General features: G+C 27.8%; 4 protein-coding genes across 4 annotated transcripts; 1 reads left to right on the top strand and 3 right to left on the bottom strand.

Moving 5' to 3' along the window:
- Positions 1-263: 263 nt before the first annotated feature.
- Positions 264-3,546, bottom strand: LOC133032625 (uncharacterized). Its single transcript, XM_061106668.1, has one exon. The coding sequence runs from the start codon at positions 1,931-1,933 to the stop codon at positions 1,196-1,198; it is 738 nt and encodes a 245-aa protein (XP_060962651.1). The 5' UTR covers positions 1,934-3,546; the 3' UTR covers positions 264-1,195.
- Positions 3,547-5,480: 1,934 nt separating this feature from the next.
- Positions 5,481-7,932, top strand: LOC115706806 (cytokinin riboside 5'-monophosphate phosphoribohydrolase LOG8). Its single transcript, XM_030634546.2, has 8 exons — positions 5,481-5,774; positions 6,023-6,160; positions 6,413-6,510; positions 6,647-6,677; positions 6,914-7,013; positions 7,084-7,154; positions 7,240-7,383; positions 7,669-7,932. The coding sequence occupies exons 1-8, from the start codon at positions 5,757-5,759 to the stop codon at positions 7,759-7,761; spliced, it is 693 nt and encodes a 230-aa protein (XP_030490406.1). The 5' UTR covers positions 5,481-5,756; the 3' UTR covers positions 7,762-7,932.
- Positions 7,933-17,067: 9,135 nt separating this feature from the next.
- LOC115706797 (probable magnesium transporter NIPA9) lies at positions 17,068-20,401 on the bottom strand. The gene is made up of 9 exons (XM_030634534.2): positions 20,182-20,401; positions 19,732-19,830; positions 19,295-19,424; positions 19,027-19,115; positions 18,887-18,943; positions 18,739-18,797; positions 18,533-18,653; positions 18,262-18,410; positions 17,068-17,700 (listed from the first exon to the last, which is right to left on the bottom strand). The coding sequence occupies exons 1-9, from the start codon at positions 20,290-20,292 to the stop codon at positions 17,475-17,477; spliced, it is 1,041 nt and encodes a 346-aa protein (XP_030490394.2). The 5' UTR covers positions 20,293-20,401; the 3' UTR covers positions 17,068-17,474.
- Positions 20,402-20,958: 557 nt separating this feature from the next.
- Positions 20,959-24,649, bottom strand: LOC115706790 (phenylacetaldehyde reductase). Its single transcript, XM_030634524.2, has 6 exons — positions 24,317-24,649; positions 23,514-23,683; positions 22,412-22,603; positions 22,052-22,214; positions 21,383-21,569; positions 20,959-21,267 (listed from the first exon to the last, which is right to left on the bottom strand). The coding sequence occupies exons 1-6, from the start codon at positions 24,432-24,434 to the stop codon at positions 21,123-21,125; spliced, it is 975 nt and encodes a 324-aa protein (XP_030490384.2). The 5' UTR covers positions 24,435-24,649; the 3' UTR covers positions 20,959-21,122.
- Between the last annotated feature and the right edge of the window lie 3,234 nt (positions 24,650-27,883).

The raw sequence follows: 27,883 nt of genomic DNA, 5'->3' as shown, positions 1-27,883 counted from the left end.
AGTATAACTTAGGTATTATTACCGCTAAAAATTAAACTTAGGTATTTATTTGCAATTGGGAGTTAAACTTAGGTATTTATGCCGCAAATTACTCATTATTTTAATACTTTTAAAAAATTAATTAATTTAAAATTTTAATTTTATAGGGGAATTACCACTATATTTTTATTATTTCTTTTACTTTTTACTCTTTTGGATTTATTGTTATGTAAATTTCTATAAAAATATTTTAAATGTAAAAATGAAAAAAAAAATCCTTTTTATAAATGGTAATTGGAGAAGTATTTGAATTTTTTTTAAAAGGAAAATAACTTTTGTTAATGAAGATAAATTGTATAACAACGTAGACATAAATTCAGCGGGAATAATACTTTTTTGAAATTTCAATTTGAAGAAAATGAGAAGCTCTTACAAATTTATGAGTTAATGTTTGGTAACTGATAAATAAACACTAAAGAGACTCCAATCATATAAGGAATTAATTGTTTACAATCACGACTAAACCTAAAGAGAGATAATGAAATATTTGTTTATTAATTAATATAAATTAAAAAATGAGAAAAAAAAAAAAGTAGAGTAGTTTAACTAGAATAGATAGATTTTTATGTTCATGAAAAATAGATAGATATATTTTTTTTTTATGTCCTATATTTGATTAATGAAAAATAAATGAAAATATTTTTTATGTCCTATATTTGATTAATGAAAAATAAATGAAAATATTTTTAATGTTATCTTCAAAATTTTATTTTATTATATATATAATAAAATTCAATGAAAAAGATAATAATGTAAGTGGAAAATACAAAGTTTATAAAATTATTTTTGTTTTAAATAAATTTAATCACACTAAACACAAAATTCCATTGATGAAACTATCCACCAGTACATGTTGCATGTTAAATGTTTTTTTTTTCATATTAATTATCATGTTGAGATAAAATTCACAAAATTAATTTTACACAACATTCCATATAGATAGATATTCCCCAACTTAATTTCATGTTGTATAATTTGTTTATTTGTTATGCGTGTACATTTAATTTGTTCATATGAATTTGCATGAAATACAAGTTTCTTTTTCCTTCTCAATTTTCCTTTTATTAAATGGAAGAATTAAAAATAAAATGAAATAAGTTATGAGAATAATGCAATAAAGATTAAATGCATATATACTTGAAATGCATCATAATGTTTATGATCTTGAAGAACAAGAAACTAGAGTATGATCTTGATTAATGAACGATGATTGCCTAGAAATGGACAAAGAACTCCCCGTTCTAGGATGGTATGCAGAGATTTTCTTTCCTTTTCGCTCATAAATCACAGCTTCTTCTTCCTCATCTGAAACTTTACACTTTTCCCCTAAAATGATTGTCTTCATCCAAATCGATTCTTGATGATCCATCTTCCTCTTCCCTTTTTTCTTAGTAGTATCGTCGTTACTACTACTATTTATCGTATCCTCATTTTTAATTTGACTCTCTGGTCGACCTCTAGCAATTAAAGACAAACTTCTTCTCACTTTTATGCTCGATGAACCAGCTGTTATCGTCTTCTTCAATTCTTTGAATGAATACGTTCCTCTCATCACTTTCTTTGGATTAAATGACGCCTCATCTTTTCTATTATTATAACTAGTATCTTGTGCTTTATTTTCGTGTAGCTCTACATCTTGATGAGAGAAAGGAAAAAAAGAAGAATGTGGCGGTGATGGTGAATCCAATATTATGTCTTCATTGTTTTCTTGTTTAGTTGACGATGAAGGAGACAAAGATAACGATGGTGATGGTGATGATGATTTTTTACGATATTTAACACCACATAGACCACTGATTATAGCTATTGCGGCGGCCATTCCAACTGCAAGGATTGAAATGGATAAGATTGGATTGATTATATGAATTTCGGTATTTGGAATTGTCCTTCCCATTACTAAGGTTTAGTTTATATATACAAGTACATATGTTTAAGATAAAAGATGTTTGATTTCTGTTGATGATAGAAATTTCTTGTTTTTTTTTCTTCTTACTATATTTGGTATATTGTTTTAATTTTATTTCATTTTTTTGGCATGACCTTCAAAAACAAAAAACAAGTAGGATTGAAATTTGAACCGAAAGGCTTAAAGTTAGGGTTGTGTGAAAAAAAAATGTAAAGAGGTAAAAGAAACAATTTGACATATGTCTTAGGTCTTCCTATACTTAGAAAATTCTATCTTGATGGTCAAGGTTGTTTTTGTGTATAATTTGATAAATTCTTTGTAGTTTTTTTTTTTTAACTATAAAACTTGTTAAAAATTATATTGTTTAAAAATCATAACAACACATAAATTAGTTACATTTTACAAACTCCATGTTTTGATTAAACCTAAAATAAGTTACACATGGAACATATCATCTTAGTTCACAATATAGATTTATTTAAACTTTATGTGTATTTAAGGCAGGCCCTAAGATTGGGTGGACTTTAAGAAAAAAAAATTATTGAACCTTGTATTTGAAAAATAAGTAGTATTTTTGAAAATTACTAAAAAATATATATATAATTTTAAATGGAAAATATTTAAGATCTTGGGTTGGATGGTCCTAAGCGCGGGCTTAACTTGCCTTAGCCCAGGCCCATTATTCTAATTTTGGAGGAAACAACATTATTTTGAATATACATATTATATATTATTTTATCTTTTAAGTGGAACCTTAAAAACCTCCTCATTAGGAGAAATTACATTGTATATCTATATTATTTTACTTGTTTAAATTTTTACTTCCATTTTTATATCTTTTAAGATATACTCACTTTTATAGATGATGTCCCCATTAGACCCTTTAAGTTAATATAAATTATATGCTAGATTTAAGTAGAGAATGAAGGTATATTGGACAACCCACTAAAATTTGGGTATATTTTAATAAAATATAATATAAGGGTATTTTTGATTAATAGATACAAAAAATAATTATTTTTTAACTTATCCCTCCCCATTGTGAGGATGAGAGGATTGTTCTTGGGCTGGCTAAGGCGACCAATGCCTGTGCCTAGGGTCCACTAAGCCTTGAGATCCAACAATATTTAAAAATACATACTTCTCTTAGCAATTTTTAAAAAAGCTATTTTCTTAGAGAGCTCTATAACTTTGTTATTATCTAAGGCCAATCTCATATGTGAAAATGAAATTACTAAATTATGTCTATGTCTATAACTACAAATATGTGAAAACAATGATAAGCATTAAATCAAGTGAAGTGAAATCCTTACAAAAAAAAAAAAAAAAACTAAGCAATCTTAAATAGAAAAAAAAATGTAACCAAAAAAATTAAGATAAACCAAATGCTAACTACTAACTAGTGGTAACAAAAGAAAAAAAATGTAACTAAATAGATTGTAAAACATAAAAGATGAATAATAAAAAAAATAGAGAGAGAAAGAAAGAGATCAACCTATATATATATAATCTATATAAAATATAGTTATGTAATAGAGCTTTTAGTTTAACGGGTTTAGTTTTTTGGTTTTTTATGTTAACTTTAATAGAATGTTTTTTTATTTATTATGTATATTTAAAAATAAAAATAAAAAATTCAAAAATCGAAATCTCAAACTTTATTTTAAAATAAAAAATAATACATTATTTAATTAAAAAATTAAACTTAAATATATTACACTTAACATTACTTAATTAAAAAAATTATACGTACAATATTAACTTAATATATATTTGAATTTTTATAAGGAGAGATCAACCTATATAATTGAAAATAAAAAAAAAAAGTATTTGCACCAACAACCACTAATCAAATTTGTTTCAAAAAAGAAAAACAAAAAAATCCACTAATTAAAAGTAACAAAAAAAATTGAAACAAGGCCCTTTTCAAACCAAATTAAAGTAGACATAAAATATTTTAAAATAATAATCATTTGAAAATAAAAATAAAAAAATTATGGGATGAACTTGTCTTTGACCACCTTTCAATTTACAGGAATATTTCATCATTGAGGATTCTTTTCTCTTTATAGATTTGGAATCAAAAGAAATAATCACAATGAACAAAAATTAAATAAGAAAGTAAAATTACATAAAGTTTAGAAATATTGTAATAAATAAGAGGCAAGAAGAGAATGTATCAAATTGGAATACTCAACTGCATTAAAATAATATTATAAAATCTTAAAAAAAAAAATGTGGGCAAAAGAAAAATAATATTATGAAATCAATTGCATTAAATGAAAAAATAAAATAATAATCTCTACATAGTGAGCACTATTTGGGTTCTTAGGTTTATTTTATCATTAATCATCTTGAGTTAGGACTTAGGAGTGTTTAAAACCTACTCAATCAACATGGCCCCATCCTTAATTGAAATTTTGAAATTCATAATTGTGTAATGAATTGAATATTGGAAAAAAGAAAAACATATTTAGTGCAATCTCATCTTATCTTATTATATATAATACATATTTTTTCAAATATTTAATATTTCATGCAAAAATAAAACTATCTTAAATCTTAAATAAACTATAATCTAATAAAATATGCAAAATAAAAATCAAATGTTATATTTTATTTTTAGGCTAATAAAGATTTTTACTCTCTAAACTTTGATATGTATCAAATCATGTCTCCTAATTTTTTTAGGCCATTGAAAATTCTTCCCAAACTATTAAAATTATTGAATTAAGGACATTCTGTCAAATTCTATTCAATTTTACTAATGTGATAATTGTCTATGTACTAAATTGTGCCCCTAAACTTTGATATATATACCAAATTATACCTCCCTAAACATTTATTTACGTTAAACTTTCGTTAGTAAAATTAAAAAAAAAATTATTAAATACAATAATCTTAATAGTTCGAGATATTTTTAATGATTTGAAAAGTTTAAAAAATATGATTTGGTACATATTAAAATTAAAAGATAAAAATTATAATTAGCTTAATAAAATTTGAAATAATTAGGCAATAATTCTAAAGTGATAATGAGAATTTTATGTATTGTGTTTACGAATTAATTTGGTCGAGTTTATGTGACAAGTTAATATGTAATATATTCTGATATATTATATTGTATTTTTTCGTGTCTTCATATTCAATATCTAAGCTCAATCAACACATCATCTAGTGTCATACTTATGCTTTCAAAACATATATTAAGTTGTGTTTATGCCTCTCAAACTCATACAGTGTCAAAAAGCCAGACCTACAACATTTAATCCATATTAATAATATTAGTAGAGATTAAATTTAATTAATCTATCATTTCACACCAAATTACATTGATTATAACTTAAAATATTCCATTCATTAAAAACTATAATCTCAAGTTATCACCATGTTCACTTAACTTTCTCCAATAAATACAATAAAAAAATATAGTTGATAATGTAGCCTACACACCTCATAATATTAATAAATAATAATAATATTAAAAAAAATTAAAGTCAAAGTATAGTGGGAGCTACCATCTCTGCACTAAAGCAAAGGTTATACCAATTTGCCTTCTCCAAATTTCTATGAATAAAAAGAGTAGAAAGCTCTAACCTTTGATCTTGACTTGACATACCCAATAAAATCCCTTATGCATTTTACTTATTTATTACTTAAAAATCCAATCTTTATTACTATTCAAAAAATAAAAATACAATCTTTATTAATTTTTCATTCTATTTTTTTTGCTTATTGACACTTAACAAATCTTAAAAGCCCGACAAAAAGAGACGTTGGATTAGAGAAGAAGGAGGCATGTGGGCTTCCTATGCTTCTTCATTCTTGGGTTTGTATAAAGAAAAAAGAAAGAACTATCAATTTTTCTCTCATTTAGATTTTTTTTTAGCTTAATTCTCAAATTTAAGATCAACCCAGATTGTCTTTTGTGGATTCTTACATAGTATTCCTCTTACCCTTTTGTTGATTCTTTCCATTTCTATACTTTTTATCTTTAAAAAAAGGTTCTTGCTTTTTGTCTATTATATATATATTGTTCAATGCTTTTGGGATTGATAAGGTTAATTATAATATTAGATTAAAATATCATCAATTTTGGGAATGGAAGGAGGCAAAGCTAAGAGCAAGTTTACTAGGATTTGTGTCTTTTGTGGAAGCAATTCTGGTCATAGAAAAATCTTCAGTGATGCTGCTCTTGAATTGGGAAATGAAATGGTTGGTTTTTTTTTTTTTTAATCTTTATTTATTCATTATTATATTATAATATTTGTTTGTATATACATCCCAAATAATCACTGCTCACTGCTCTCTGATTTTGAATTTGAAACTGTTTTCTTGGCTTTCTTTGTACAAAAAACATGTTTGAATTTGAACACTTTTTTCTTATTTTTTTACTCATCAATTTTTTTCTTTTTCTTTTTGATTAGTTTTGTTTAAAGGGTTTTTTTCTATGGTTGTGGATTGCAGGTAGAGAGGAAGATAAATTTGGTGTATGGTGGAGGAAGTGTTGGGTTAATGGGTTTGATATCAAGAACAGTCTATGCTGGAGATTGTCATGTTCTTGGGTATAATATATATATTTATATAATCATTGATTTGATTGTTCTCTTATGCTTAAACAACCAAAAAAAATCCAGTCTTTGTATTAAAGTTTGTAACTTTACAAAGTTGGAATATGTTTTTGTTTTGTTTCACATGCAGGGTCATTCCTAAAGCTCTTATGCCTCATGAGGTACCCTTTTTTGTTCTCTTTAATTTATTCCTATGCTTTTGTCATCCTCATTGAATGGCTCTAAATTGTCCTGAAAAAAGTCCTTGTGTGTGACAAAGTGACAAGCTTTTTTCATAAACTTTTGTACTGCATTTTTGAAACAGATCCCAAAAAGTTTATAAAGAATGTGAAAGTGATTTTGTTGTTTTGAAGTTGAAATATGCTAATTTTTTAAATTGGTGTGGTTAAATTGGTAGATATCTGGTGAAAGTGTTGGAGAAGTAAGAACTGTTTTGGATATGCACGAGCGAAAAGCTGCAATGGCTCGAGAAGCTGATGCGTTTATTGCTCTACCTGGTGAGAAATAAGATTTTACTAATTTGAAATAAACTTTGAGCAATTTGATTTGAAATAATTGTTCTTATAGGAGGATATGGGACAATGGAGGAGTTGTTGGAGATGATTACATGGGCTCAACTTGGGATTCACAAGAAACCGGTAACCTTTTCTTTCCCCGTTGATCATTTGAAAAACTATAATCAAGTAATGAAAATTTTAACTAGGCATTACTCTATCTATGCAGGTTGGTTTGCTAAATGTAGATGGTTATTACAATTCTTTGCTAGCATTATTTGACAATGGTGTTCAAGAGGGATTCATCAAACCAGGTGCTCGGGAAATCGTTGTCTCTGCTCCAACTGCCAAAGAACTCATGATAAAGATGGAGGTATAGTTTCAGCTTATATTAAAACTTTTCTTTTTTGTTTGCTTGATTGTAAATGTAAGAATCATATAAAATTTTTAGTTAAGGAACTTGACACAAGTAAAAATGGCCATGTGAGATTTGAATCTTTTATCCCTAGTTGTTGTTGTTGTTGTTGTTGTAGCATGAAATGTAGACAAGGTCACATGGGGTCTTATCTCCCATCCCTTTCAGGCAAATGTTCTTTTTCATTTTCAAGCTGACCGACATGTTCGGTAAAGTTAAACACAGTCTGTTTTTATTTTGCAGCAATATGCTCCTTCTCATGAACACATTGCATCTCACGAAAGCTGGCAGATGGAACAACTTTGCGAGTACCCGAGCAAAGACAATTCGAGGTGATCGAAACTGTTATTCCCTATATTTCTGATGGTGATTCATCTGTTCTTGAAATGTGTAAAAGAATTCATTTTTATGGGACCAAATTACTGTTCATTGCCATAATCTTGTTTGTTGTTCTCTTTCTATATAATTTGAGTTCTAGTAATTAAATTTTCCCTTCTCCTTTGACCACATTATACTTTGTTTTATGTCAAATTGATGACACTATTACCACCACAGTCATATTTTTCTTTTGATACCACTTAGTGAAAGTACTAACCTACTCAAGATAATATTCTAGAGCAGAATCTTCCAAGTGCTTTGATAAGATGGTCCCACAATGTAGTGGCTTTATTGAAGTAGATATAGATAAGTTGAGAACAACTTAGACTTTTTGGTTGACATCATTTGAGGCACAATAAGGTCCAATTATTTGTTAAAAAACACTATATAATGAACTACTATGTCTCACTAAAGTTTTTACCAGTGAAGTTCTTAACTAAGGTACTTGAAAGAACTATTCCTCCTCATTCCTTTTTACAAGCTTTCACACCACTACAAAACATTGCTTCCATGTCAGTCAAGGACTAATGTGGAAAAACTCCCTTTTATCAACTTGCGAGGAAGATTTGCTCGGTAGCAATGACATCTCGGTTCCTATCTTAGGAGGAAGACCTCTTAGGTATTAGCGATATTTTTTTACCAAGGTAACTCAAATGGTTAGCATGAGGTTCGAGTCTCTCCTGGGTACCTACATAGCAATTGGTGTAGTTTCTTGATCCTAATTTCGGGAAAAAGAGACTCAACATGTTGATAACTATTCTCTACTTACCATTAAAGAAAAGTAGGATATTTCCCATTAATGACTAAAATGGATTAGCTACAAACTTGGCATTTCTTTTGTTAGAGTCTTTCTAAGGTCCCACACTTCATTTTCACAAGTAGCTTTGTGAGAAGGCTAGGCAACCCCATTTTGGCGGCTTAAAACTCTCTCTCTCTTTCTTTTTTTCTTTCTCTTTCTCTTGTTTGGTAGCATTAAATGAAACTTAATTTTTCCCCAATAGTAGGAACACAAATAAGTGTTTTGCAATGTAAATTATATGAAGAAAAAGAAAAACTTATATAGTGGGTAGGTACCATTATAGATAGACAACCAAACATGTATAAAATCAATGCATAGGAACCATACTTATCTGTCAAAGTGTCAACCTTTCTTGAAAACCCAATTCATATATTTTTATATCTAATCAAAGCTAACATAACAACATGGAATAACAAGTTGCCCCAACTGTACTTGCACATGGATTTTTCAATATGTATAGGCCCATCTTACCACCTGAAGAGGGGTCCTTGTTCTTCTTCTTGTTGTTCTGTGTATTTTGATAATGACTTTCTTTAGCTGTCATTTTCCCACCAAAAGGAGAAAATGGATAGGTAATTGCTGGTTGTTGATATGACATTGATACCTTTTCTCACCTAGCTCAAATGGTCAGGCATGTGGTTTGCTCTCACTAGGTCTAAGGTTCGAGTCTCTCCTGCATACCTACATAGCAATTGCTATAGTTTCTTGGTCCGGGAATCTTAGTTTCGAAAAAAGAAAAATGGATGCCTTTTCTCATTGGTTTAACTCTATAATGTGGGAAAGTGGCTATAATAGAATTTCATCATATTGGGTCTTGTCAAGTATAATAAGTGAGTGAATGAATGAGTGAATGGTGGACCTTTCATTTGTTTGTGTCTGTCATCCAATAATAGTGGACATTGGTTGTTGTTTGTTGTTTGTTTTGGGATAGAATAGGAGGCCCTCTTCTTAGGCTCCTCATATGGTGTTTATGCAGCATTTGAAAAGCCACTCACTGCAATGGTACACTCATGAAATCATGAGTGATTGTGCCACTTTCTAAACTTTTTGAGTTGATATGCCTCGAATTCGGTAATCAATATTGGCACGATACGACATAACATGATGCAGTTGGTGATCGTGTATGAATTCACACACAATTTTGAAACTCGATAGAGGGATTTGAACTCGGGACTTCTTCTTTGTGAGAAAATGTATGAAATCATTCTATCTCAAGCTTTTATGAGGCTTTCCCAAAAAAAAAAACTTACATGAGGCTTGGAGCAAAATTTTAAAAATAGAGTTTTTATCCTAAAAATAAAATGAAATTCAAATAAGTTTTTAAATTATTAAAAAAAGGAGATATTTACGGTATTTGTACTTTATTTTTTTTAGTATTTCACATTTATGTAACATATATTTTTTTTACGGATTAAAAATACTACAACTTTCGTTAAGTGTTTAATTATAAAAACTAAACAAATAAAAATATACTTCTATTGTTTTTTTAAAATTTTAAACTTATATTGTTATTTATTTAAAAATTATTTAATAATTTCTTAAAAATAAAAATGAGTTGGATCGCTAATATATGTGTCATTTTATTTAAACAAATTAACACTTACCGAAATTTGTAGACTGTAGTATTTAATCCGTCAAAAAAAATATTTAGTATATAAGTATATGAAACTAAAAAAAATATAATGTATTTATGCTATAAATATCATTTTAAAAAAAGTATATTTGCGGCATAAATACCTAAGTTTTATGCCGAGTAGCAGATAAATACCTAAGTCGTATTTTTGGCGGTAAAAATACCTTCCGTCACTAGTGTGGAACTTCCGTAGGTACCTGGCCGTTATGTGCCAGGTTAGTGTCCACGTGTCATTCTTTGATTAGTCCACGTCATTTAATTTATATATTTTATTTAAAAAATTAATTTAAACATTTAAAAAGTATTTTTAATATTAAAAAAAATCATTAAAAAATGTAAAAATTATATTACAATTAAACATAATTTATTAAAAAAAAAACTAAATTACATACTTAAATAAAATTAAACACATTTAATATACATTCAAATTCATCCATTGCCCAAATCAAAAAAAAAAAAAAAAAAATCATCCATTGCTCCTGAACCCAGAAAATTTCTAACCCAAATTCAAATTCATCCATTGTTCTTCCCCAAATTTTTGTTACTCAGATCTACCTGTAGCAACATCAAATGCGGTCGAAAACCTCATCACTCACCAACATCTATCTAGCAAAATCAAATTGACAACAAAAATTGAACCACCAAAAAAACCCAGAAAAACTTGAGTAATAATAAAAAAACCCAGGAAAATACTTTTGACAATGAACAATTATACATTACTGTAAGTACAAACCTAACTTGAAAATTTGTTAAATCACTCCTCATGCCATTAGTCTATGAATATCATTATCCTACGATAACTAATCTCATGCATCTTATTGGGGATGTATCATTAATGTGCTCACTCTGTGGTAAACCTAAAACAGAGATTAGTCACAGAAAACCAACATAAAAATTGCAAGGTTCAAAGAGTAATTTCAGAACAATCTTTATACACTAAAGTGAGGTTGATACCCATATTTAGATTCAAGAAAATATCAACCTTAGACAAGAAATTAAAACCAAAAATGCAAAAAAGAAAGAAACTTAGTGCCTGTTCAACAGTTAATCTTCTGGAAGAATCCTTACAGATCATCTTTCTCAACAGATCCTTAGCCGATGGAGAACCCGACCGGAAAATCCTCGTCAGAAATCTCAAGTTTCCCCTCAAAACAGACTGGAAAATCTCGTTGTACTCTCTGCCCAAAAGAACTTCCGGCGCCACATAATACGGCGTACCCACCACCCATTCGACCAAGCCATCCTCGTTAAGCCACTCAGCAGAGCCGAAATCAGCGAGCTTGAGGTTCCCTATGGAGTCGAGCAGAACGTTCTCCGGCTTAAGTTCTCTGTGAAAAATGGGGAAAATAAATTAGGGTTTTTGATAGAGAAATGGGATAGAGATGTAGACAAGATTACTGGTTTTTCAGCAAGAAGAAAAGGCAAGGAAGAAGAAGAGGACGATGAAGGGGACGAAGAAGAAAAGGGCAAGATTACTGGTGTTTGTGAATTAGTTTTAGGTTTTGAGTTTTAATTAATGATTTATTTTATTTTAATTTAATTAAAATATAAATATGAATATTAAATATTTATTATTTTATTTTATTTTAAAACTACTTTTGTTTTATTTTTAATTTTTAAATTGATTTACAAATAAAAATTTAAAATTAAATGACGTGGACTAATTAAAGAATGACATGTGGACACTAACTTGGCACATAACGGCCAGGTACCTACGGAAGTTCCACACTAGTGACGGAAGGTATTTTTACCGCCAAAAATACGACTTAGGTATTTATCTGCTACTCGGCATAAAACTTAGGTATTTATGCCGCAAATTACTCTTTAAAAAAATTATTTTGGGCCTTATGAACAAATTTTTTTAAAAAAAACAAAAAAAAATCCTATAAAGGAAAGATTAGGAGGCCTTTTGGGGCGAGAAGTCTTGGAGATAAGAGAAAATTACATTGTATACCCACTTTACTTAATTTGTTTTAATTTTTACTTTAATTTTTATATTTTTTTAGATATACCCACTTTTCTAGATGGTGTCCCCATTAGACCCCTTAGGTTATGTAAATTATATGCTAAACTTACGGAAAGAGTGAGAGTATATTAAGCAATCTACTCAAAAAAGTGGATATATTTTAATAAAAAAAATATAAGGGTACTTTTGATTAATGAATACAAAAAAATAAGTATTTTTCAACTTATTCCCTTAGATAAAAACTTCAGTTTACCCTAAAGGTGATTTTGAAATCACTAAATTATAGAAATGATACAACTTAATTTAAAGAATATATAGAGATGATAAAATAAAAAATTAATGTATTAAAGTTATATTGATTTTTTTTATACGTGGAATTAAATTTAAAAGAAAATGTATATTCATTATAAATAAAGATATATTTATGTTATGATATCATGTTACTTAATAGGCTCCACCAATTTCTATGGCCAACCTCATACATTAAATAGTTAAAAAACAAAACAAAAAAAAAATATATTTTTTTATAATTGGGTGTAAATATATAGAATGCTATGTACATTATAAATTCTATTAAAATAAAATAATCTTAAAAATGAAATATCAATAAAAAAATCCAATAAGTCAATCATGTGATTTTATTATTATTATTATTATTATTATTATTATTATTATTGAATAGTATATGAATGAACTGTCTTATCTAAATAATAATATTAGTGTGTGTTTTTTTTTTTTTTTTTTTTTTTTTTTTTCTGTAAATGAATAATATTATATTCTAAAGTGAGAAAATTGCACTAGAAGTGGGAGAATATGACAATTCCATTGAAATAATAATTTTTAAAAAATGTATAATTATTTAAGTTAATTTATAAGTGTCAAAAGCCTTTTCAATAATAATAAAATAAATATATATTTATTTAATTTAATTTATAAGTGTGAAAAGCCTTTTCAATAATAATAATTCACCTAAAACAATGTTAGGTAAAAGCTCTTTATCTAAGCTTACTACCAAACAAATTATATTTGGCATTTGCTATGAAAAGACATCTAATTTTAGTCTTATACTAATATTTTATTATTATTTGGATTAATAAAAAAATTAAATTTTGAAGAAAAAAAATTATAATTTTCATAAATGAAATAAAGATGTGTGAGACTCTTATTTCAAGTTTTCATTTTTCTATTTTGCACGATTTCTTTATATATTTATATATAAAATTCATTCATAACACACTCATGAATAGAATAGAATATAATAAAGGGCTATTTACAAAAATATGGGAATATGAATATATGTTTTGATATATATGGCATAAAAATTTAATGACCCTAAATATGGCATTTTTTTAAAAAAAAAAACTTACAAATATGGGAAAAAGTAATGAGGAATGTCATAAAAAATTTTAAATTTGTGTTTCTTTTTTATTCTTTTTCTTTTTTTAAAAAAAATAAAACACTAAAATAAATAAATAAAAAATGATCTCAACTGTAGATGCTATTTTTTTTTACAGAAATTAAAGTTGTTTTTTTTTTATTTAAACTACTGTTTTTTTTTTTTGTTAAAAACTAATTATTTCATTAAAAGCAGCAGGAAAAAAAAAACCAGTTTCATCAACATCATCCTGAAAAAAAAAAAAACCAGTTTCATCAACATTGAAAGAAAATAATAATTTCATTAAAAAAATAAAAAAAAATAGTTTCATTATGTTATTACAAATTTTTTATTTTAAGCTATTTTTTTTATTATTTTGTTTCTAGGTTGGAAACTTACACTTATATTTTGTTTTTAATATTTGTATGCATGGTGTGTTGTTTTGATTATACTTGTGATTAATATTTTTTTTTTTGTATTTTTGTGTGTGTGTATTTTTTTTTATTTGATTGTCTGATGAAACTAGTTTCAGTTAACTTTATAATTAATATATATTTTGTTATGATTTTTTATAGCGTCAAAACTGGTTTCATAGGTCGAAACTGGTTTCACATGTTTTAACTGTTCTGTAATGGGGTTGCTCCATTTTTATGATATTATTGTATTTTTTTTAGTTTGCATAAAACCAGTTTTATTATTGTATGATATTTGAACAACAATTTTTATTTTATTTTAAATAATCAGTTTCTGACACACATATTATTTTATTATTTTCATAACTGGTTTTTTTTAAGTAACTAGTTTTCATAATTGGTTTTTTTTTTTTATTGTTGTTCATAATTGAGTTTTAAGTTTCAATTTTTTATTTGATTATTTCAAGAAACTGGTTTTTATTTGTTTGTTTTTATTTTGGTTGTTTTACTAACTGGTTTCTCACATTCCACTATTTTTTTTTGTTATTCTTTGATGGTTTTTATTCGAGTTTTATGGTTTTTTTTTTTTGTTTTTATGGTTTTTATGGTTGTTTTACACTTTATTTTTTTTTAATATTTGTATGCATGGCGTGTTGTTTTGATTATATTTGTGATTAGTATTTTTTTTTTGTATTTTTGTGTGTGTATTTTTTTTTTTTGTATTTTTGTGTGTGTATTTTTTTTTATTTGATTGTTTGATGAAACTAGTTTCAGTTAACTTTATAATTAATATTTGTATTTTGTTATGAATTTTTATAGCGTCAAAACTGGTTTCATAGGTCGAAACTGGTTTCACATGTTTTAACTGTTCTGTAATGGGGTGGCTCCATTTTTATGATATTATTGTATTTTTTTTTTTAGTTTGTATAAAACCAGTTTTATTATTGTATGATATTTGAACAACAATTTTTATTTTATTTTAAATAATCAGTTTCTGAGACACATATTATTTTATTATTTTCATAAGTGGTTTTTTTTTTTTCTAAGTAACTAGTTTTCATAACTTGTTTTTTTATTGTTGTTCATAATTGAGTTTTAAGTTTCAATTTTTTATTTGATTATTTCAAGAAACTGGTTTTTATTTGTTTGTTTTTATTTTGGTTGTTTTACTAACTGGTTTCTTACATTCCACTGTTTTTTTTTTTGTTATTCTTTTATGGTTTTTATTGCATTTTGTCTCTTTAATTTTCTTTGTTTCTTTTTTTCTCTTTGATTTTAATTTCTGTTTCTCTTTGCTATATTCGCTACATAACGTATGTTTAAATCAATTCTATTTTTTGAGCAAGCAAATAAAAATTAAATGCCAAAATAAAGAATGAAGTTAGAAGTTTGGTTATTAGGTATTGATATAAAATTTATATATTCAAAACTGGTTTTTAAATTTAGTATCGTTTGTAAAAGTTTAAATATTAGGCATTGTGTATTTTTCAGTATGTTATTGATGAAACTATTTTTTTTTTTGCCTCTTATAATGAAGTAATTAGTTTTTTTTAATATTGATGAAACTAGTTTTCAAAGTTAGTATGGTTTTGTAGATTGTAATTTTTTTTCATTATCTTGTTGATGAAACTATTTTTTTTAATCTTTTAATGAAATTATTAGTTATTTTCAATGTTGATAAAAGTAGTTTTTAAAGTTTGCATTCTTTTTAGATTATGATTTTTTATATTGTTTTTTTTTTCATGATGATGTTGATTAAACTGTTTTTTTTTTTTTTTACGGTTTTTAATAAAATAATTAGTTGTTAACAAAAAAAAAAACAAAAAATAAAAATAAATAGTAGTTTAAATAGAAAAAAAAAACAAGTTTAATTTCTCTAAAAAAATGAGATACAAAAATGTACACTTATTATATATATTTATATATATACAAAGAGAAAAAAAATAATTTGAGAAAAAAAAAAGAGAGAGACACAAAGAGAAATTAGAAAAAATAAAATAAAAGAGAAAATTAGAGAGAGAAGAGAAAGAAAAAAAAAAGAAGTAAGACTTAAAAATGAAAAGAAAAAAAAAGAGCCAAAATTGACTAAAAAATATATAAAAAAGACAAAAAAAAAAAACTTTTTAAAATTTAAATAAGTAAAAAACAATAAAATAGAAAAAAAAAATAAAGAAAAGTATAAATGTAAAAATATCTTTGTCAAATTATAAAAGTAATGTTTGAAAAAAAAAATTAGTATTTGGTGTAAATTTTTCAAATAGAAAGAAACCCTAAAATGTAAATGTATAATAAACTAAAAAAAATAAAACTATTTAAGTTAGAAACAAAAACATGAAATATGTGTTTGGATAAAAGGTTTACAAAAATATGGCATATCAAATACCATAAAAAGTCTTAAATATGAAAAAATGCCATAGAAGAGTGGCAAACCTATAAATGCCATATTTTTGTAACTTTTTTACAAAATCCCATATTTCATGTAATTTTCACTATAATAAAATAAGATTTAATATAAAAACATAATTATTTTTTTAATAATATAATATTTATTGTCATTCTTTTAAAAACATAATCATTCCACTATAAATAGTAGAAAATTATTCATTCCAACTAAGAATAACTTTATTTTTTATTAAGAAAAAAAACCTCTAAAAAATAAAAAATAACATTTCAACTCCTCTAATTTAAATTAAATAAAGATTAATTATAAATTTATTCCTGTATTTTAAAATATACTAAATCATGCCTTTAAACTTTTCAAGCCCTTAAAAATTTCTCTCAAACTATTGAGATTGTTGAATTTAAAAAATTCTATCAATTGTCCATAGTACAAAATCATGCACTTAAACTTTAATATTAACCAAAATCGTGCAATCTTTGACATCTACCAAATTATAAAATTAGACAAAAAAATTTAAATTCAATAATCTCAATAATTCAAAAAACAAATTGTAACAACCTAAAAAGTTAAAAAAACACAATTTCATAATGTCAAACTTAGAGAGAAAAATATCCTAATTAGACATAAATAAACTAAATTCTAACTCCATCTCACATTCCAATATCTTAAATTATAAATTAAAAAAATAAAAACTTTTTTTTTTGGTTTTTGCTCGATTGTAATTGGTACAACATTACATATTATTAAGGTTTGGCCTACAAAGTTACAACTTTTTTAAAGTTCACACACAATGTTTTACAACTGATAAAGAATTCCAACCCAAAAACACAAAAGAAAAAAAATTAACAAACAAAACAAATTCAATGTCTCCAAAGGTCCTTCAAAACCCTCATAATTGCCCACTTAGGACCCCTAAATAGAGACTGTATATAACTATACAATCCAACCTCCACAAATTTCAATTACCACCCAAATCCATGGACCCCAACTCTCCCTTGTTATGTGCAAACCCGCCGAACCAGAAATTCGACACTCGACGCATGCGGGCTTCTTTTTCGTTTCTTTCTTTTCTCAATGCCCATCTTCAAGCCTTCTCTTTAGCAGAAGAAGATGCTATCAAATGATGCAGAGTTGCCGCCTGAATAACGGTACTTGGGTTTGGATCCCTACTACCACGAACGGACCCGGATTGTCTTGCACCAAAACTCCGATCAGAGCCACTCTGTACAGCACGTCGTAATCTTCGGGGAAGAAGTCGTAGAACTCGAGTTGAACTCACGAGTAACATCACTCCGACGATTATTAGTAACCTGCAATGAAAAAATTTCTGGAATTTTAACCAAAAACAAAACAGAAGGCATCAAGTGCACAAGAATCTATACAATAGGTATTATATATAAACATTTATGGCCAAATAACCAGAGACTGAAATATGCATGGACCACATATTACCAATCAAAGTTGTGAGGAATAATATTTTTATGACAGGTAATTGGCAAAAATATCCCATTCTGTTTTAATTTTTATACACTTAACTCCCTAGTATTTATTTTTGTGACAATACTCTCTTAATTATACTTTTGTTTTCAAATTTGATACGCTAGTTAAATTTATGTACATGTGGCACTAAAACCTCGAAGCTAATCATGCAGCATATACACAGGTAGCCACAGTGGCAATCAAGCTGGCATTTAACGGTAGAATTATAGCTGGAGCCTCAAATTTGCAAACAAACGTGAAGTTAAAGAGAGTATTGCCACACACAAAAAAAAAATGAGATCAGGGGCTAAGTGTATGCAAATTAAAATATAAGGGGATTTGGCTGCCAATCACTCTTTCAAGAATTAGTATTAATCATTATCTAAAGTTACCATCCAAGCAAAAGCGATAAACGGGCTGTGGGAGCTGATGGCAATCTTTCACCCAAAGCGAGCATTCCAGCTAGCACACCGGTAACAATCGATGCCACAGCAGCACATGTAGAAACCACAATCGCCCTCCCGTGCTTTAAACCCCGAGTCTGTTAATAACACAATAACTTCATTTGTATTAGTAACAAAATAACTACACAAAAAGAAATAAAGAAAGAAAACATAAAAACTTCTGTGTTTCTGTAATAGCAGCATTCCCTTAAGCATTTACCTGGTAATAGAATCCTGTGCCACTACAACATATGCTGATCGAGATGCATATAGGAACCAACATTCTGGGGAAGCCTTGCTCCAAGAATACAAATCCCATCTTTGATATAACAGATGCCATCCTGTAATTACAAGTGTAAACATAATAAAAAACGATGATTATGATGAAAATTGTGTCTAAAAACAGTAAAAGGATATTTATTATACCCGAACAAAATGCCAGATTCTAGACCGTATATGATTTCCTCAACAACTTCATATTCCATCTGTGCCACAAAAGAGTGTCAATAAAGAAGCTGAAAAGAACCACGACTGTTGATATAATGTTCACGAATGAAAACATAAATGAAGTTACCAATTCCTGTTCTCTTCGTTGACGTTTGAAAATACGAAGCCAACCATTGAGAAGTACCTATTAAAAGGAATCATTTAAGGTCTCACATTCTCCAGAATGTAGAAAACAAAATCAGATGATCCACAAGATAAGGTACCTACAAACAAGATGACGACGATGATGACAAGCCACGGTAACTGAAGTACAGATATGGCAGAAGCCTTTTGTTCCTCACCACCAGCACCAACTCCTGTGAATAAAGAAGTAACAACTCTATTTATAGTAAAATAACAAAAACCAGTAATTAATGATTGAAACAATCAATAAACTTCAATTTGCAATCGGCGATCTTAATACCACCGCATTAATTGAACAACCCGAAAACTTGCATAGTATATAAAACAAAGAAATGTGAAGAACTTACATTACCTAAGGTGCCAATGCCTGCTAAAGTAATTCCCATCCAATCAATAACATTCATGGTTTCCTTTAGATAAAAGTGGGAAAATATAGATAGAATAGCAAGTCCACAGCCCGAAACCGGTTGGATAACTGATACCTGAAAGAACACCAACCCCATTTTATCTTTATTCTTTTAGAACTTAAAATCCCCTAATTTGATATTTTCAATGCAAATAACATCATAACAAATAGTCCCATTACTCTTTTGATTTGTAACTAGTTAGTTTGATTCATTTATGAGAGTAAATTGGTTATTAGAGATGTGTCTTCATCTGAAATCATATAAAGGTTAAATTAAAGCCCCTATCAATTACCAATAAACTAAACTTGGTTAACTTGGTCATGAAATTATACAAATCATACAAATAACACAAGGAAAATGAAACTTGGAATAAAGGACTTACAGGAGCTAGAGATAATGCTCTCAACATCAACAAAGCTCCAAATATATCCATCAAGAAACCCAACAACCAAGCTCTATTAAGAGCATATGCTCTTATCACCTACAAACAAAACACACATAATCAAACATTTCAACATTTACAATTTCATTATAGCAATGAAAACCCATTTCCAAATTCAATCACAACTTTTCTATTTACCAATGCAATGAGCCAAATAAGATTATTACATAACCAACCCAATTCAAATGTCTCATACTTAAAACTTACTTAATCCCAATTCCCAATTCTAACATTCCAAATTGAAATCACAATTTTTCAAATTTACCAACAAAATTCAACATTTCCCCCTTTTCTCATCCAATATAAAGACACTAACTTTACAATCGATGAATGAAATTGAAGAGCAGAGTGGCAATTAAACGAAAATTAAAGAAAGAAAAAAGGGGGAACCTTGAGCTTGAAAGAGAGAGGAGGGAGAATAATGGTGCCCTTCTTCTGAAGGACTTTTCCGATGTTGTTACCGGCGGTGGCCGCCAAGGTGAGGCAGATCGATTCCCACATGATTCGATTGGATTAGATTTGATTTTGATTTTGATTTTCTTCTTTCGAATTCTTCTTCGGTCTTACGTTTCGTTTTGAGTTTGGTTTTTGTTTTTGTCTTTACCAAATTTTATTTTATTTTTATAAAAGAAAAATAAAATATTAATTTTGCGCTGTTTTTCGTGTAATAATGATCTGGCAATTATACTCTTACGTGGCATTTTTCTATTTGAGGAAATTACTCATAGATTTGACACATGGCTAAAAAAACACAGTAAAATTAGGTGTCATAACTAGTAAAAATATTTGTTTATTTTATGATTTGAGTTGTTTCTGTTATTTTTATTTAGATTGTTATGTGAATTTAAGTTTGATATGTTAGTTGCTAGATGGGTTGTTATATAAATTTTTATAAAAATATATAAAAAAAAAAAAAAAAAAAAACCGGGATTTGAACTCTACAAGCACCCATAAAACTTTATTATTTATAATATATTTAAGAGAATTGCTATTATGCACCTTAAAATATCGATGTAGTGTGTTATAAGTGACTAACGATTTCTAATATTATTTATTTAATTAAATTGTGTGGAACCTGATAATAAATTACACCAACAACAACAATATATCGCATTTTATAGTGTTTGGCACAGTACCATTTTTTAATATTTAATGGTGCTCAACTAGTTAAAAAACATGACTACCTTTTTTTATTATAAAGAGGGAAAAGAAAAAGTAAAAATGCCATTTTTTTTCATTTCCTTCTAGTTCCTCAAGCCAAATGCCCCTATTTTATTAAGAACAAGTCATTTAAAGGGCTTCAATACAACACTTGTACTATAGAATATGACTTAGAAACTAACAAACTTCTTCTCCTTCAAGCTCTCCACAGTCTCCTTCAAACTAGTCTCTAATGGAATGTATTCAATACCCAAGCTCTTCGCTTTCTCCTTCGAAACTTGGTATATCGGAACTAAAGGTTTCTCATCTGCACACCTGCCAAATCCAATCCAATCCAATTTCAAAGTTAGGCTCTTTCCTCGTCGAGGACTATAAAATAAAACCATAATAATTGTTATGTAGGTACTCAGAAGAAGCTCAGTGAACTTACTTTTCGGGAAGTTCAAGGCTTGGGTAGAGCTCGCGTAACATTTTGACAACTTCGGCATAGTGGGCAACTCTCTCAACCAAACAATATCTTCCATTAGCTGAAGGGATTTCGAAAGCTTGAATATGGGCATTGGCTACATCTTTCACATTCACCCATCCAAGGCTCAAATTGTTATATGCTTGTGCTCCTGTATTAACCAAACAAGTGAAGAGCAACAATGTCTCACTCATAAGAAATTTCAATATGGAAAGAAATGCCATATTTGAAAAATAATATTGGATTGGATTAAGAATATAAAAAGAAAAACATAGAAAAACGAATAACAAGTTCGATACAAAGTTGTGTTTCGAAAGTCAGGGTATGTTTGAAAATTCATGATAAAATTCGATTTAGGTGTAATTAAGGTAACTACACAATTTCACATATTTTTTCTAACCATGTAATTACTAATATATTTTCGTGTAATAACTAATTAATTTATCAGACGACAGAATGCATATGTAACTACTAATATATTTTCGTGTAATAACTAATTAATTTATCAGACGACAGAATGCATATGTAATTACTATCCTAATTATTACACGACTTAGTAATTACACAGTAATTTTCAAACACACCCTCAAAGTTTGAACGGGAAACGAATAAGATATTTCAGTATAAACATACCATTAATTAAGTTCAAAATTGCAGCAGCACTTGTGTTTAGTGTTGGCTGTAACAGAGGACCAATCACCATGGCTGGATTGATTGTAACCATGTCAATCCCTTTCTCATGAACAAACTTCCATGCAGCATCCTCAGCCAATGTCTTCGAAAGCACATACCATAACTAGACCCGAAAAGACACAAAAGTAACCAACCAAATTAACAATCCAAACAAGAAATGGAGTGGAAATGAATCAACTCGAATTTAATTTTTCTATTATTTTGTATACTAAATTTTAATAATTAATTTCGGTCCTATTCCAATTCCTGTTCCCAACAAATAGACTAGAAGAACATGAAGAACGAAACTAACATGCGTACCTGAGATTCCTTACAAATATTTGGATCCGAAAACCAGGTTTCATCCACTACAACATCAGGGGTTCTTGGTTTTCCGTTGTATGCAACTGCTGCGATGGAAGATGTCAAAACCACTCGCTTAATAGACGGGAACTTTGCAACCGAGTTAAGAACATTGAGTGTTCCCTTAATTGCAGGATCAAGTAGTTCTGCCTGAAAAAAAAAAAGGAACCAGATATAAAACGGTGCAGCAAACTAATAACTTATCTTATACTTAGATGAGTTACTTGGTTATTAGAGCTGGTTTTTATTCTAAGATTAACATAATGTTTGAAACATTTTTTAGTTACTTTATAAAATGATACTCAAAATAGTTTTATAGACACTTTGGGTAGAACTCACTCTCAAAAGCTAGCCTAAGAAAAGAGTATGCCCGAGTAGTTATATACTACTAACCAATTCAAGTCAATGTGGGATCCTAACAATATAAACCCCTTTGGAGCCCAACCGCCACTCTAGGGTAGCCTACTCTAGGCCTAATCCACACTTCGCTCTTTCTGAGATGCCAGTCGAGGGTTTATGGCTCTAATACCACTTGACACAATTAATTGGGTAGAACTCACTCTCGAAAACTAGCCTAAGAAAAGTAGCTTTATACTAAACCAATCTCATACTTGGTCAATGTAGGATCCTAACAAAGCACCCCCCTTTGGAGCCGACGTCCACAACGCTACTCTATTGGCTTGCTCTGTGCTTAATCCACACTTCGCTCTTTCTGAGACGTCAGTCACACTTGAGGGTGTATAGCTCTAATACCACTTGACACTACTAATTAGGTAAAACTCACTCTCGATAGCTAGCCCTAAGAGAGGAGAGTGTCCAAGTAATTATATACTACAAACCAGCCTCATACTTGGTCAATATGGGATCTTAACAGACGACACTAAACATTACACCGATCAAAAAGATTGGTTTGAAAAAATAAATATGAAAAGCATATCACTTTACAATATGAGATTGAAAAAAACAACTTAGATGAGTTACTTGGGCTATTAGAGATGTTAATCATTCTAAAGACTAAAATAAATAAACACACAAATATTAGTAGTGATTGTCAAAGAACCTGTGGATCCTTAATATCATGATAAAAAGGCGATGCAGTGTGAAACACTCCCTCACAACCTTCAAGACAAGACTCAAATGAACCTTCTTCAAGTAAGTTTGCTTTGAACAGTTGAAGCCTTTCCTTAGCTCCATCAAGTGAAGTTAAGTGGGCAGTCTTTCTTGATTCATCTATAGAATTATATACATATATATATATATATAATTAAACTAAATTAACTCAAAATCCATTTCAATAAGAGTACACTTAAAGCTCTAATAAGAAGCCAGAATCCAATTAACTAATTCATTATAAAATAGTTAGAATATAGTTACAAATCACCAAGATTATCATATTTCCACAAATCCACTGTCATAAACAGTACTTTTATTATTGAAAAATCAGAGAAAAAAATTAGAATTTTTTGGGGAATCTTGAATCATCTGTAGAAATCATAAACAAACTAAATTAACTCAGATTCTGTTTCAAAAGGAGTACTATTACAACTCTCATAATCAAATCAATCAGCAAAATAATAATAAATATTAAAAATATAGAATCTACATTTGCAAATTCAACAAATCCACTGTCATGAACAGTAATATATTATAAAACAAATAAATAAACTTTTTGGGGTTTTTCTTCCCATTACTTCAAATGGGTCTCAAACCCCATTACTCATCACTATCAATTCAAAAGAAAAAGATCAAAACTTTATCGGTTTTCTCAAATCAATAGACCAAAATCCGAAAAGGGTAAACTCAAAATCAACAATGAAAATCAAAACCAAAAAGAATCAACAAGAAAATGATAGTGATACTGACTTGGGTCACGAACAGAGGCTTTGACAGTGTAGCCACGTTGGAGGAGAAGCTTAACGATCCATGAAGCTATGTAACCGGAGGCTCCGGTGACTGCCACGACCTTGCCGGCGCCGGACATGTTTTTCTTTTCTTTGAAAATCAGAGATTTTGTTTTTGTATATAAATGTGTGGTTCACGTTTTACATGGCTATATATATTATGAGCAGTCAGTTACGTTTATATTTTGATTTTGACTAACAAAAACATTTACTTTTTCACCTTAATTTTAGCTAAAAATGAAAAAAAAAGTAATTATGGAAAAAAAAAAAATTAGAGGCTTGATACAAAATTATTTTCATGGTGTTTGATATAATTACAACATCATTTCTATCAATTCCGAATAGTTTACAATCTGAAAATAAAGTTCTTGATATTCCAGTTTATCACTCGCGTTTAAAAAACTTCAAATGTATTTTCGACACGGTAAATTATTCGAAATTTTTTAAAAATTTACAGGATAATGTTATAATTATAACGAATATCTGTAAAAAAAAATTGAAAAAAAATATTTTAACATGTATTTTCGAGCGTAGAAGTTGTAACAGAATGTTAATGGAAGCACTCCTTTGTATACTTACCTTAAAATAAAATAGGTAAGTATATAAAAGTGATGCTTATATACATATATAGATTGACAAAAATAGCATTGAATACAAAAGCAAAACTAGGTCCAAAATGTGGTGCCATGGTGGGAGTAGAGATTTGAGTCATGGAGATGATCTTTATGTAAAGTAGTGGTGTAGCTTTCAGTGTGTTAGGTAAAGCTCAAAAAGTAATCTTGATTAACTCATTACAGTCCTATATTATATGATAATTTTTAGGGATATATAGTTTTTTTTTTTTTTTACTTGATTTAGTTACTATCATTAAGTGAGTATAGAATGAAAATCATATATATTAATTAATAAGGAGATAGGTGGTGTTTTTATGGGAGCATTGCTTTTGGACACTAATAATATTTATATGAGACTCTAATCCAATGTCATTTTAAGTATTTAGGGAAAACTACATGTAGAGCCATAAGAGACTTGTATCATGTTTTGTCAATGGTTATGATTATTAGGTAAGTCTGTACTGCACCCTTTAAAAAGAGTTTTGATTGATCTCTTATTTGTTTCGAAATACACAAGAGCTTTGTAGTTTTTTTTTTTTAATAACTGTGTACGTTATAAATTATTTAGGACCACTTGTAAATTTTCAGAAAATTTTAAATAATTTACAGTGCTAAAAATAAGATTTACATATTTTGTTACACGCAAGATTATTTTCTTATACGTATGGTAAGTAACTGTTTAAACTTTTATTTTCGGCGTTGTAAAATATTTAAATTTTTTTAAAAAATTTACAAATAATCTTTGTTATACTTATATTTTAAGCAATTTCTATGGTTATGACACGTATGAGGAAGCTGAAAAATAAACAATTATAAAGAAATAACTACGTTCAAATAACTTGCCTCAAATTATACAATTGGTAAAAATATTCAAACTCATATTCTCATAAAAAAGGATGAACCGTAAATAACATGAAAATAATAATAATAATAAAAACCAAGTTCATAAAATAACTCAATAATACATACAAAAATCTACCACCTAAAAAAAACAATATCAAAATTTAAAAAAAAAAACACAAAATCAAAATTTCTATTGATTGATTTTGTTTTCTCCATTCATGACCAAATCAATGTTATTAAGAAATTGAGTGTACTTATGTTTAAGCCACTTCAAACTTTTTTTCATAGAACTCTTCATTTTTCTTTCAGTAGAGTACACTTTATAAGTTGTAAGTCTTTTCAACTTTTGAAACTCAAGATTGGCATCTGCAAGGTTCGGTGGCTTGACCGAAGATGTAGAAGGCTTCTTAGAAATGATTTTGGATTTTTTGATAGTGGAGACTTTGTTTTCTTTCTCGATTTTCAATTTGTTGAAATCTTCCATTGTTATTTAGGGTTTTATTATAAACTTTTGTTTCAAGTGAATGAACAGAATTCTAAAGCAGAAGTAGAAAATTTGAGTAACATAAAGTCTCTAAATTAAGTACGAAGAAGAATGTAGATAATGCTTTTTAGATTTAGTTAGAATTTATAAGGATGATAAATAAATTAAGAATTTAAAAGATAATAAGATTTTTAAAAAGAATTAAATTTTATAGTAATATTAAGATATATTCAGAATTAAAGTCTCTTTCTCGTTGGAATTTAAAGATATAATACTAATTGAATAAAATTAAAAGATTATATGATTTTTTTAAAAAAAAATTAAATTTAAATTTAGTAAGCAATTATATGATATATATTTATTTTGTTTTTTTAGGAGAAGAAGAATCCAGCGTTTTTCATTGGAATTTATATATAAATCTAATAATAGCAGAACAAAAACTAAAAGATTATATGATTTTTTTTAGAAAATAAAATAAAATTTAATAAGATATTATAATGATATCAATAAGATATTAATTATTAAATTTCTTAAAAAAATAATATAAAGTTTTTGATTTTTAAAATGTGCTATCTTAGGAGATAGCCTGCCTAAAGGAATTCTTTCCTTTCCATTTTTTTTTAATTATTGACATTTTTATTTAAAATCAATTTATACCCTCTAAAAAATTTTCTTATCAAATTTTATAGAGAAAATTTCAAAAATAAAGTAAATTTACTAATTAGTTTAATTATATAGGTGTCGTTTGGTAATACTTTTGTTTTTTAATTTTTTAATCACAAAATGAAAGTAAAATTTTTGTTTTTAAAAATTTAACATTTGAAAAATAAAAGTGCGTTCTTTAACCACTTTTATTTTTTAATTTTAAAAACAGAAAACACAAGTGTGTTCTGTAAAGTTCATTTTCATTTTCATTTTTTGATTTTTTTTACGTCGGGTCTAAGTTCGGGGTCGGATTTGGGTTCAAGTCAGAGGCCGGGTTCAGCGCCAGGACCGTAGTGGGATTTGGGTCCGGGTCATGATCGAAGTCCAAGATATTGATTAAGAAAAAAAAAAGTGTTTAAAAAAATATTGAAAGTGATTTTTTTTGTTTTTAAAATTTTGATTCTCAATTAAAAAATTAAAAAGTAAAAACAGTTTTATAGAATATATTTTTAAAAAATATTTTCACTTTTTCAATTTTAAAAACAGAAAACTAATTAAAAAAGTGTTATCAAAGGACACCATATTTAGTACATTCTAAACAACTAATAAATAAAAGATTATCTCTCCAATTTTCTATCTTAAACTTCTTCAATTTGATGATTTTTTTTAGTTATTAATAAAATTCTTATATTTAAAATATTTTTTATTCATAACCCTCTTCCCCTTTTAAACGTAGTTTAAATAATTGAACTAGAGTGAAACATTAAAATTACATTTATACCCCCAAGAACAAAAGAATGAAGAAAAAACAAAACCTAGTAAATATTTAATATAGAGATTAATGTAACCTATTCAAAAGAGAACAAAGAAGTTGAAAGAATAGACCCCAACTTTAATGTGTCATATGTTAATTTCAATTTTTAATGCCTTGTGAGTCGTGACT

Source organism: Cannabis sativa, chromosome X, assembly GCF_029168945.1.
Source record: "Cannabis sativa cultivar Pink pepper isolate KNU-18-1 chromosome X, ASM2916894v1, whole genome shotgun sequence".
NCBI classification, from domain to species: domain Eukaryota; kingdom Viridiplantae; phylum Streptophyta; class Magnoliopsida; order Rosales; family Cannabaceae; genus Cannabis; species Cannabis sativa.
This window is presented reverse-complemented; position numbering and strand designations above follow the sequence as displayed.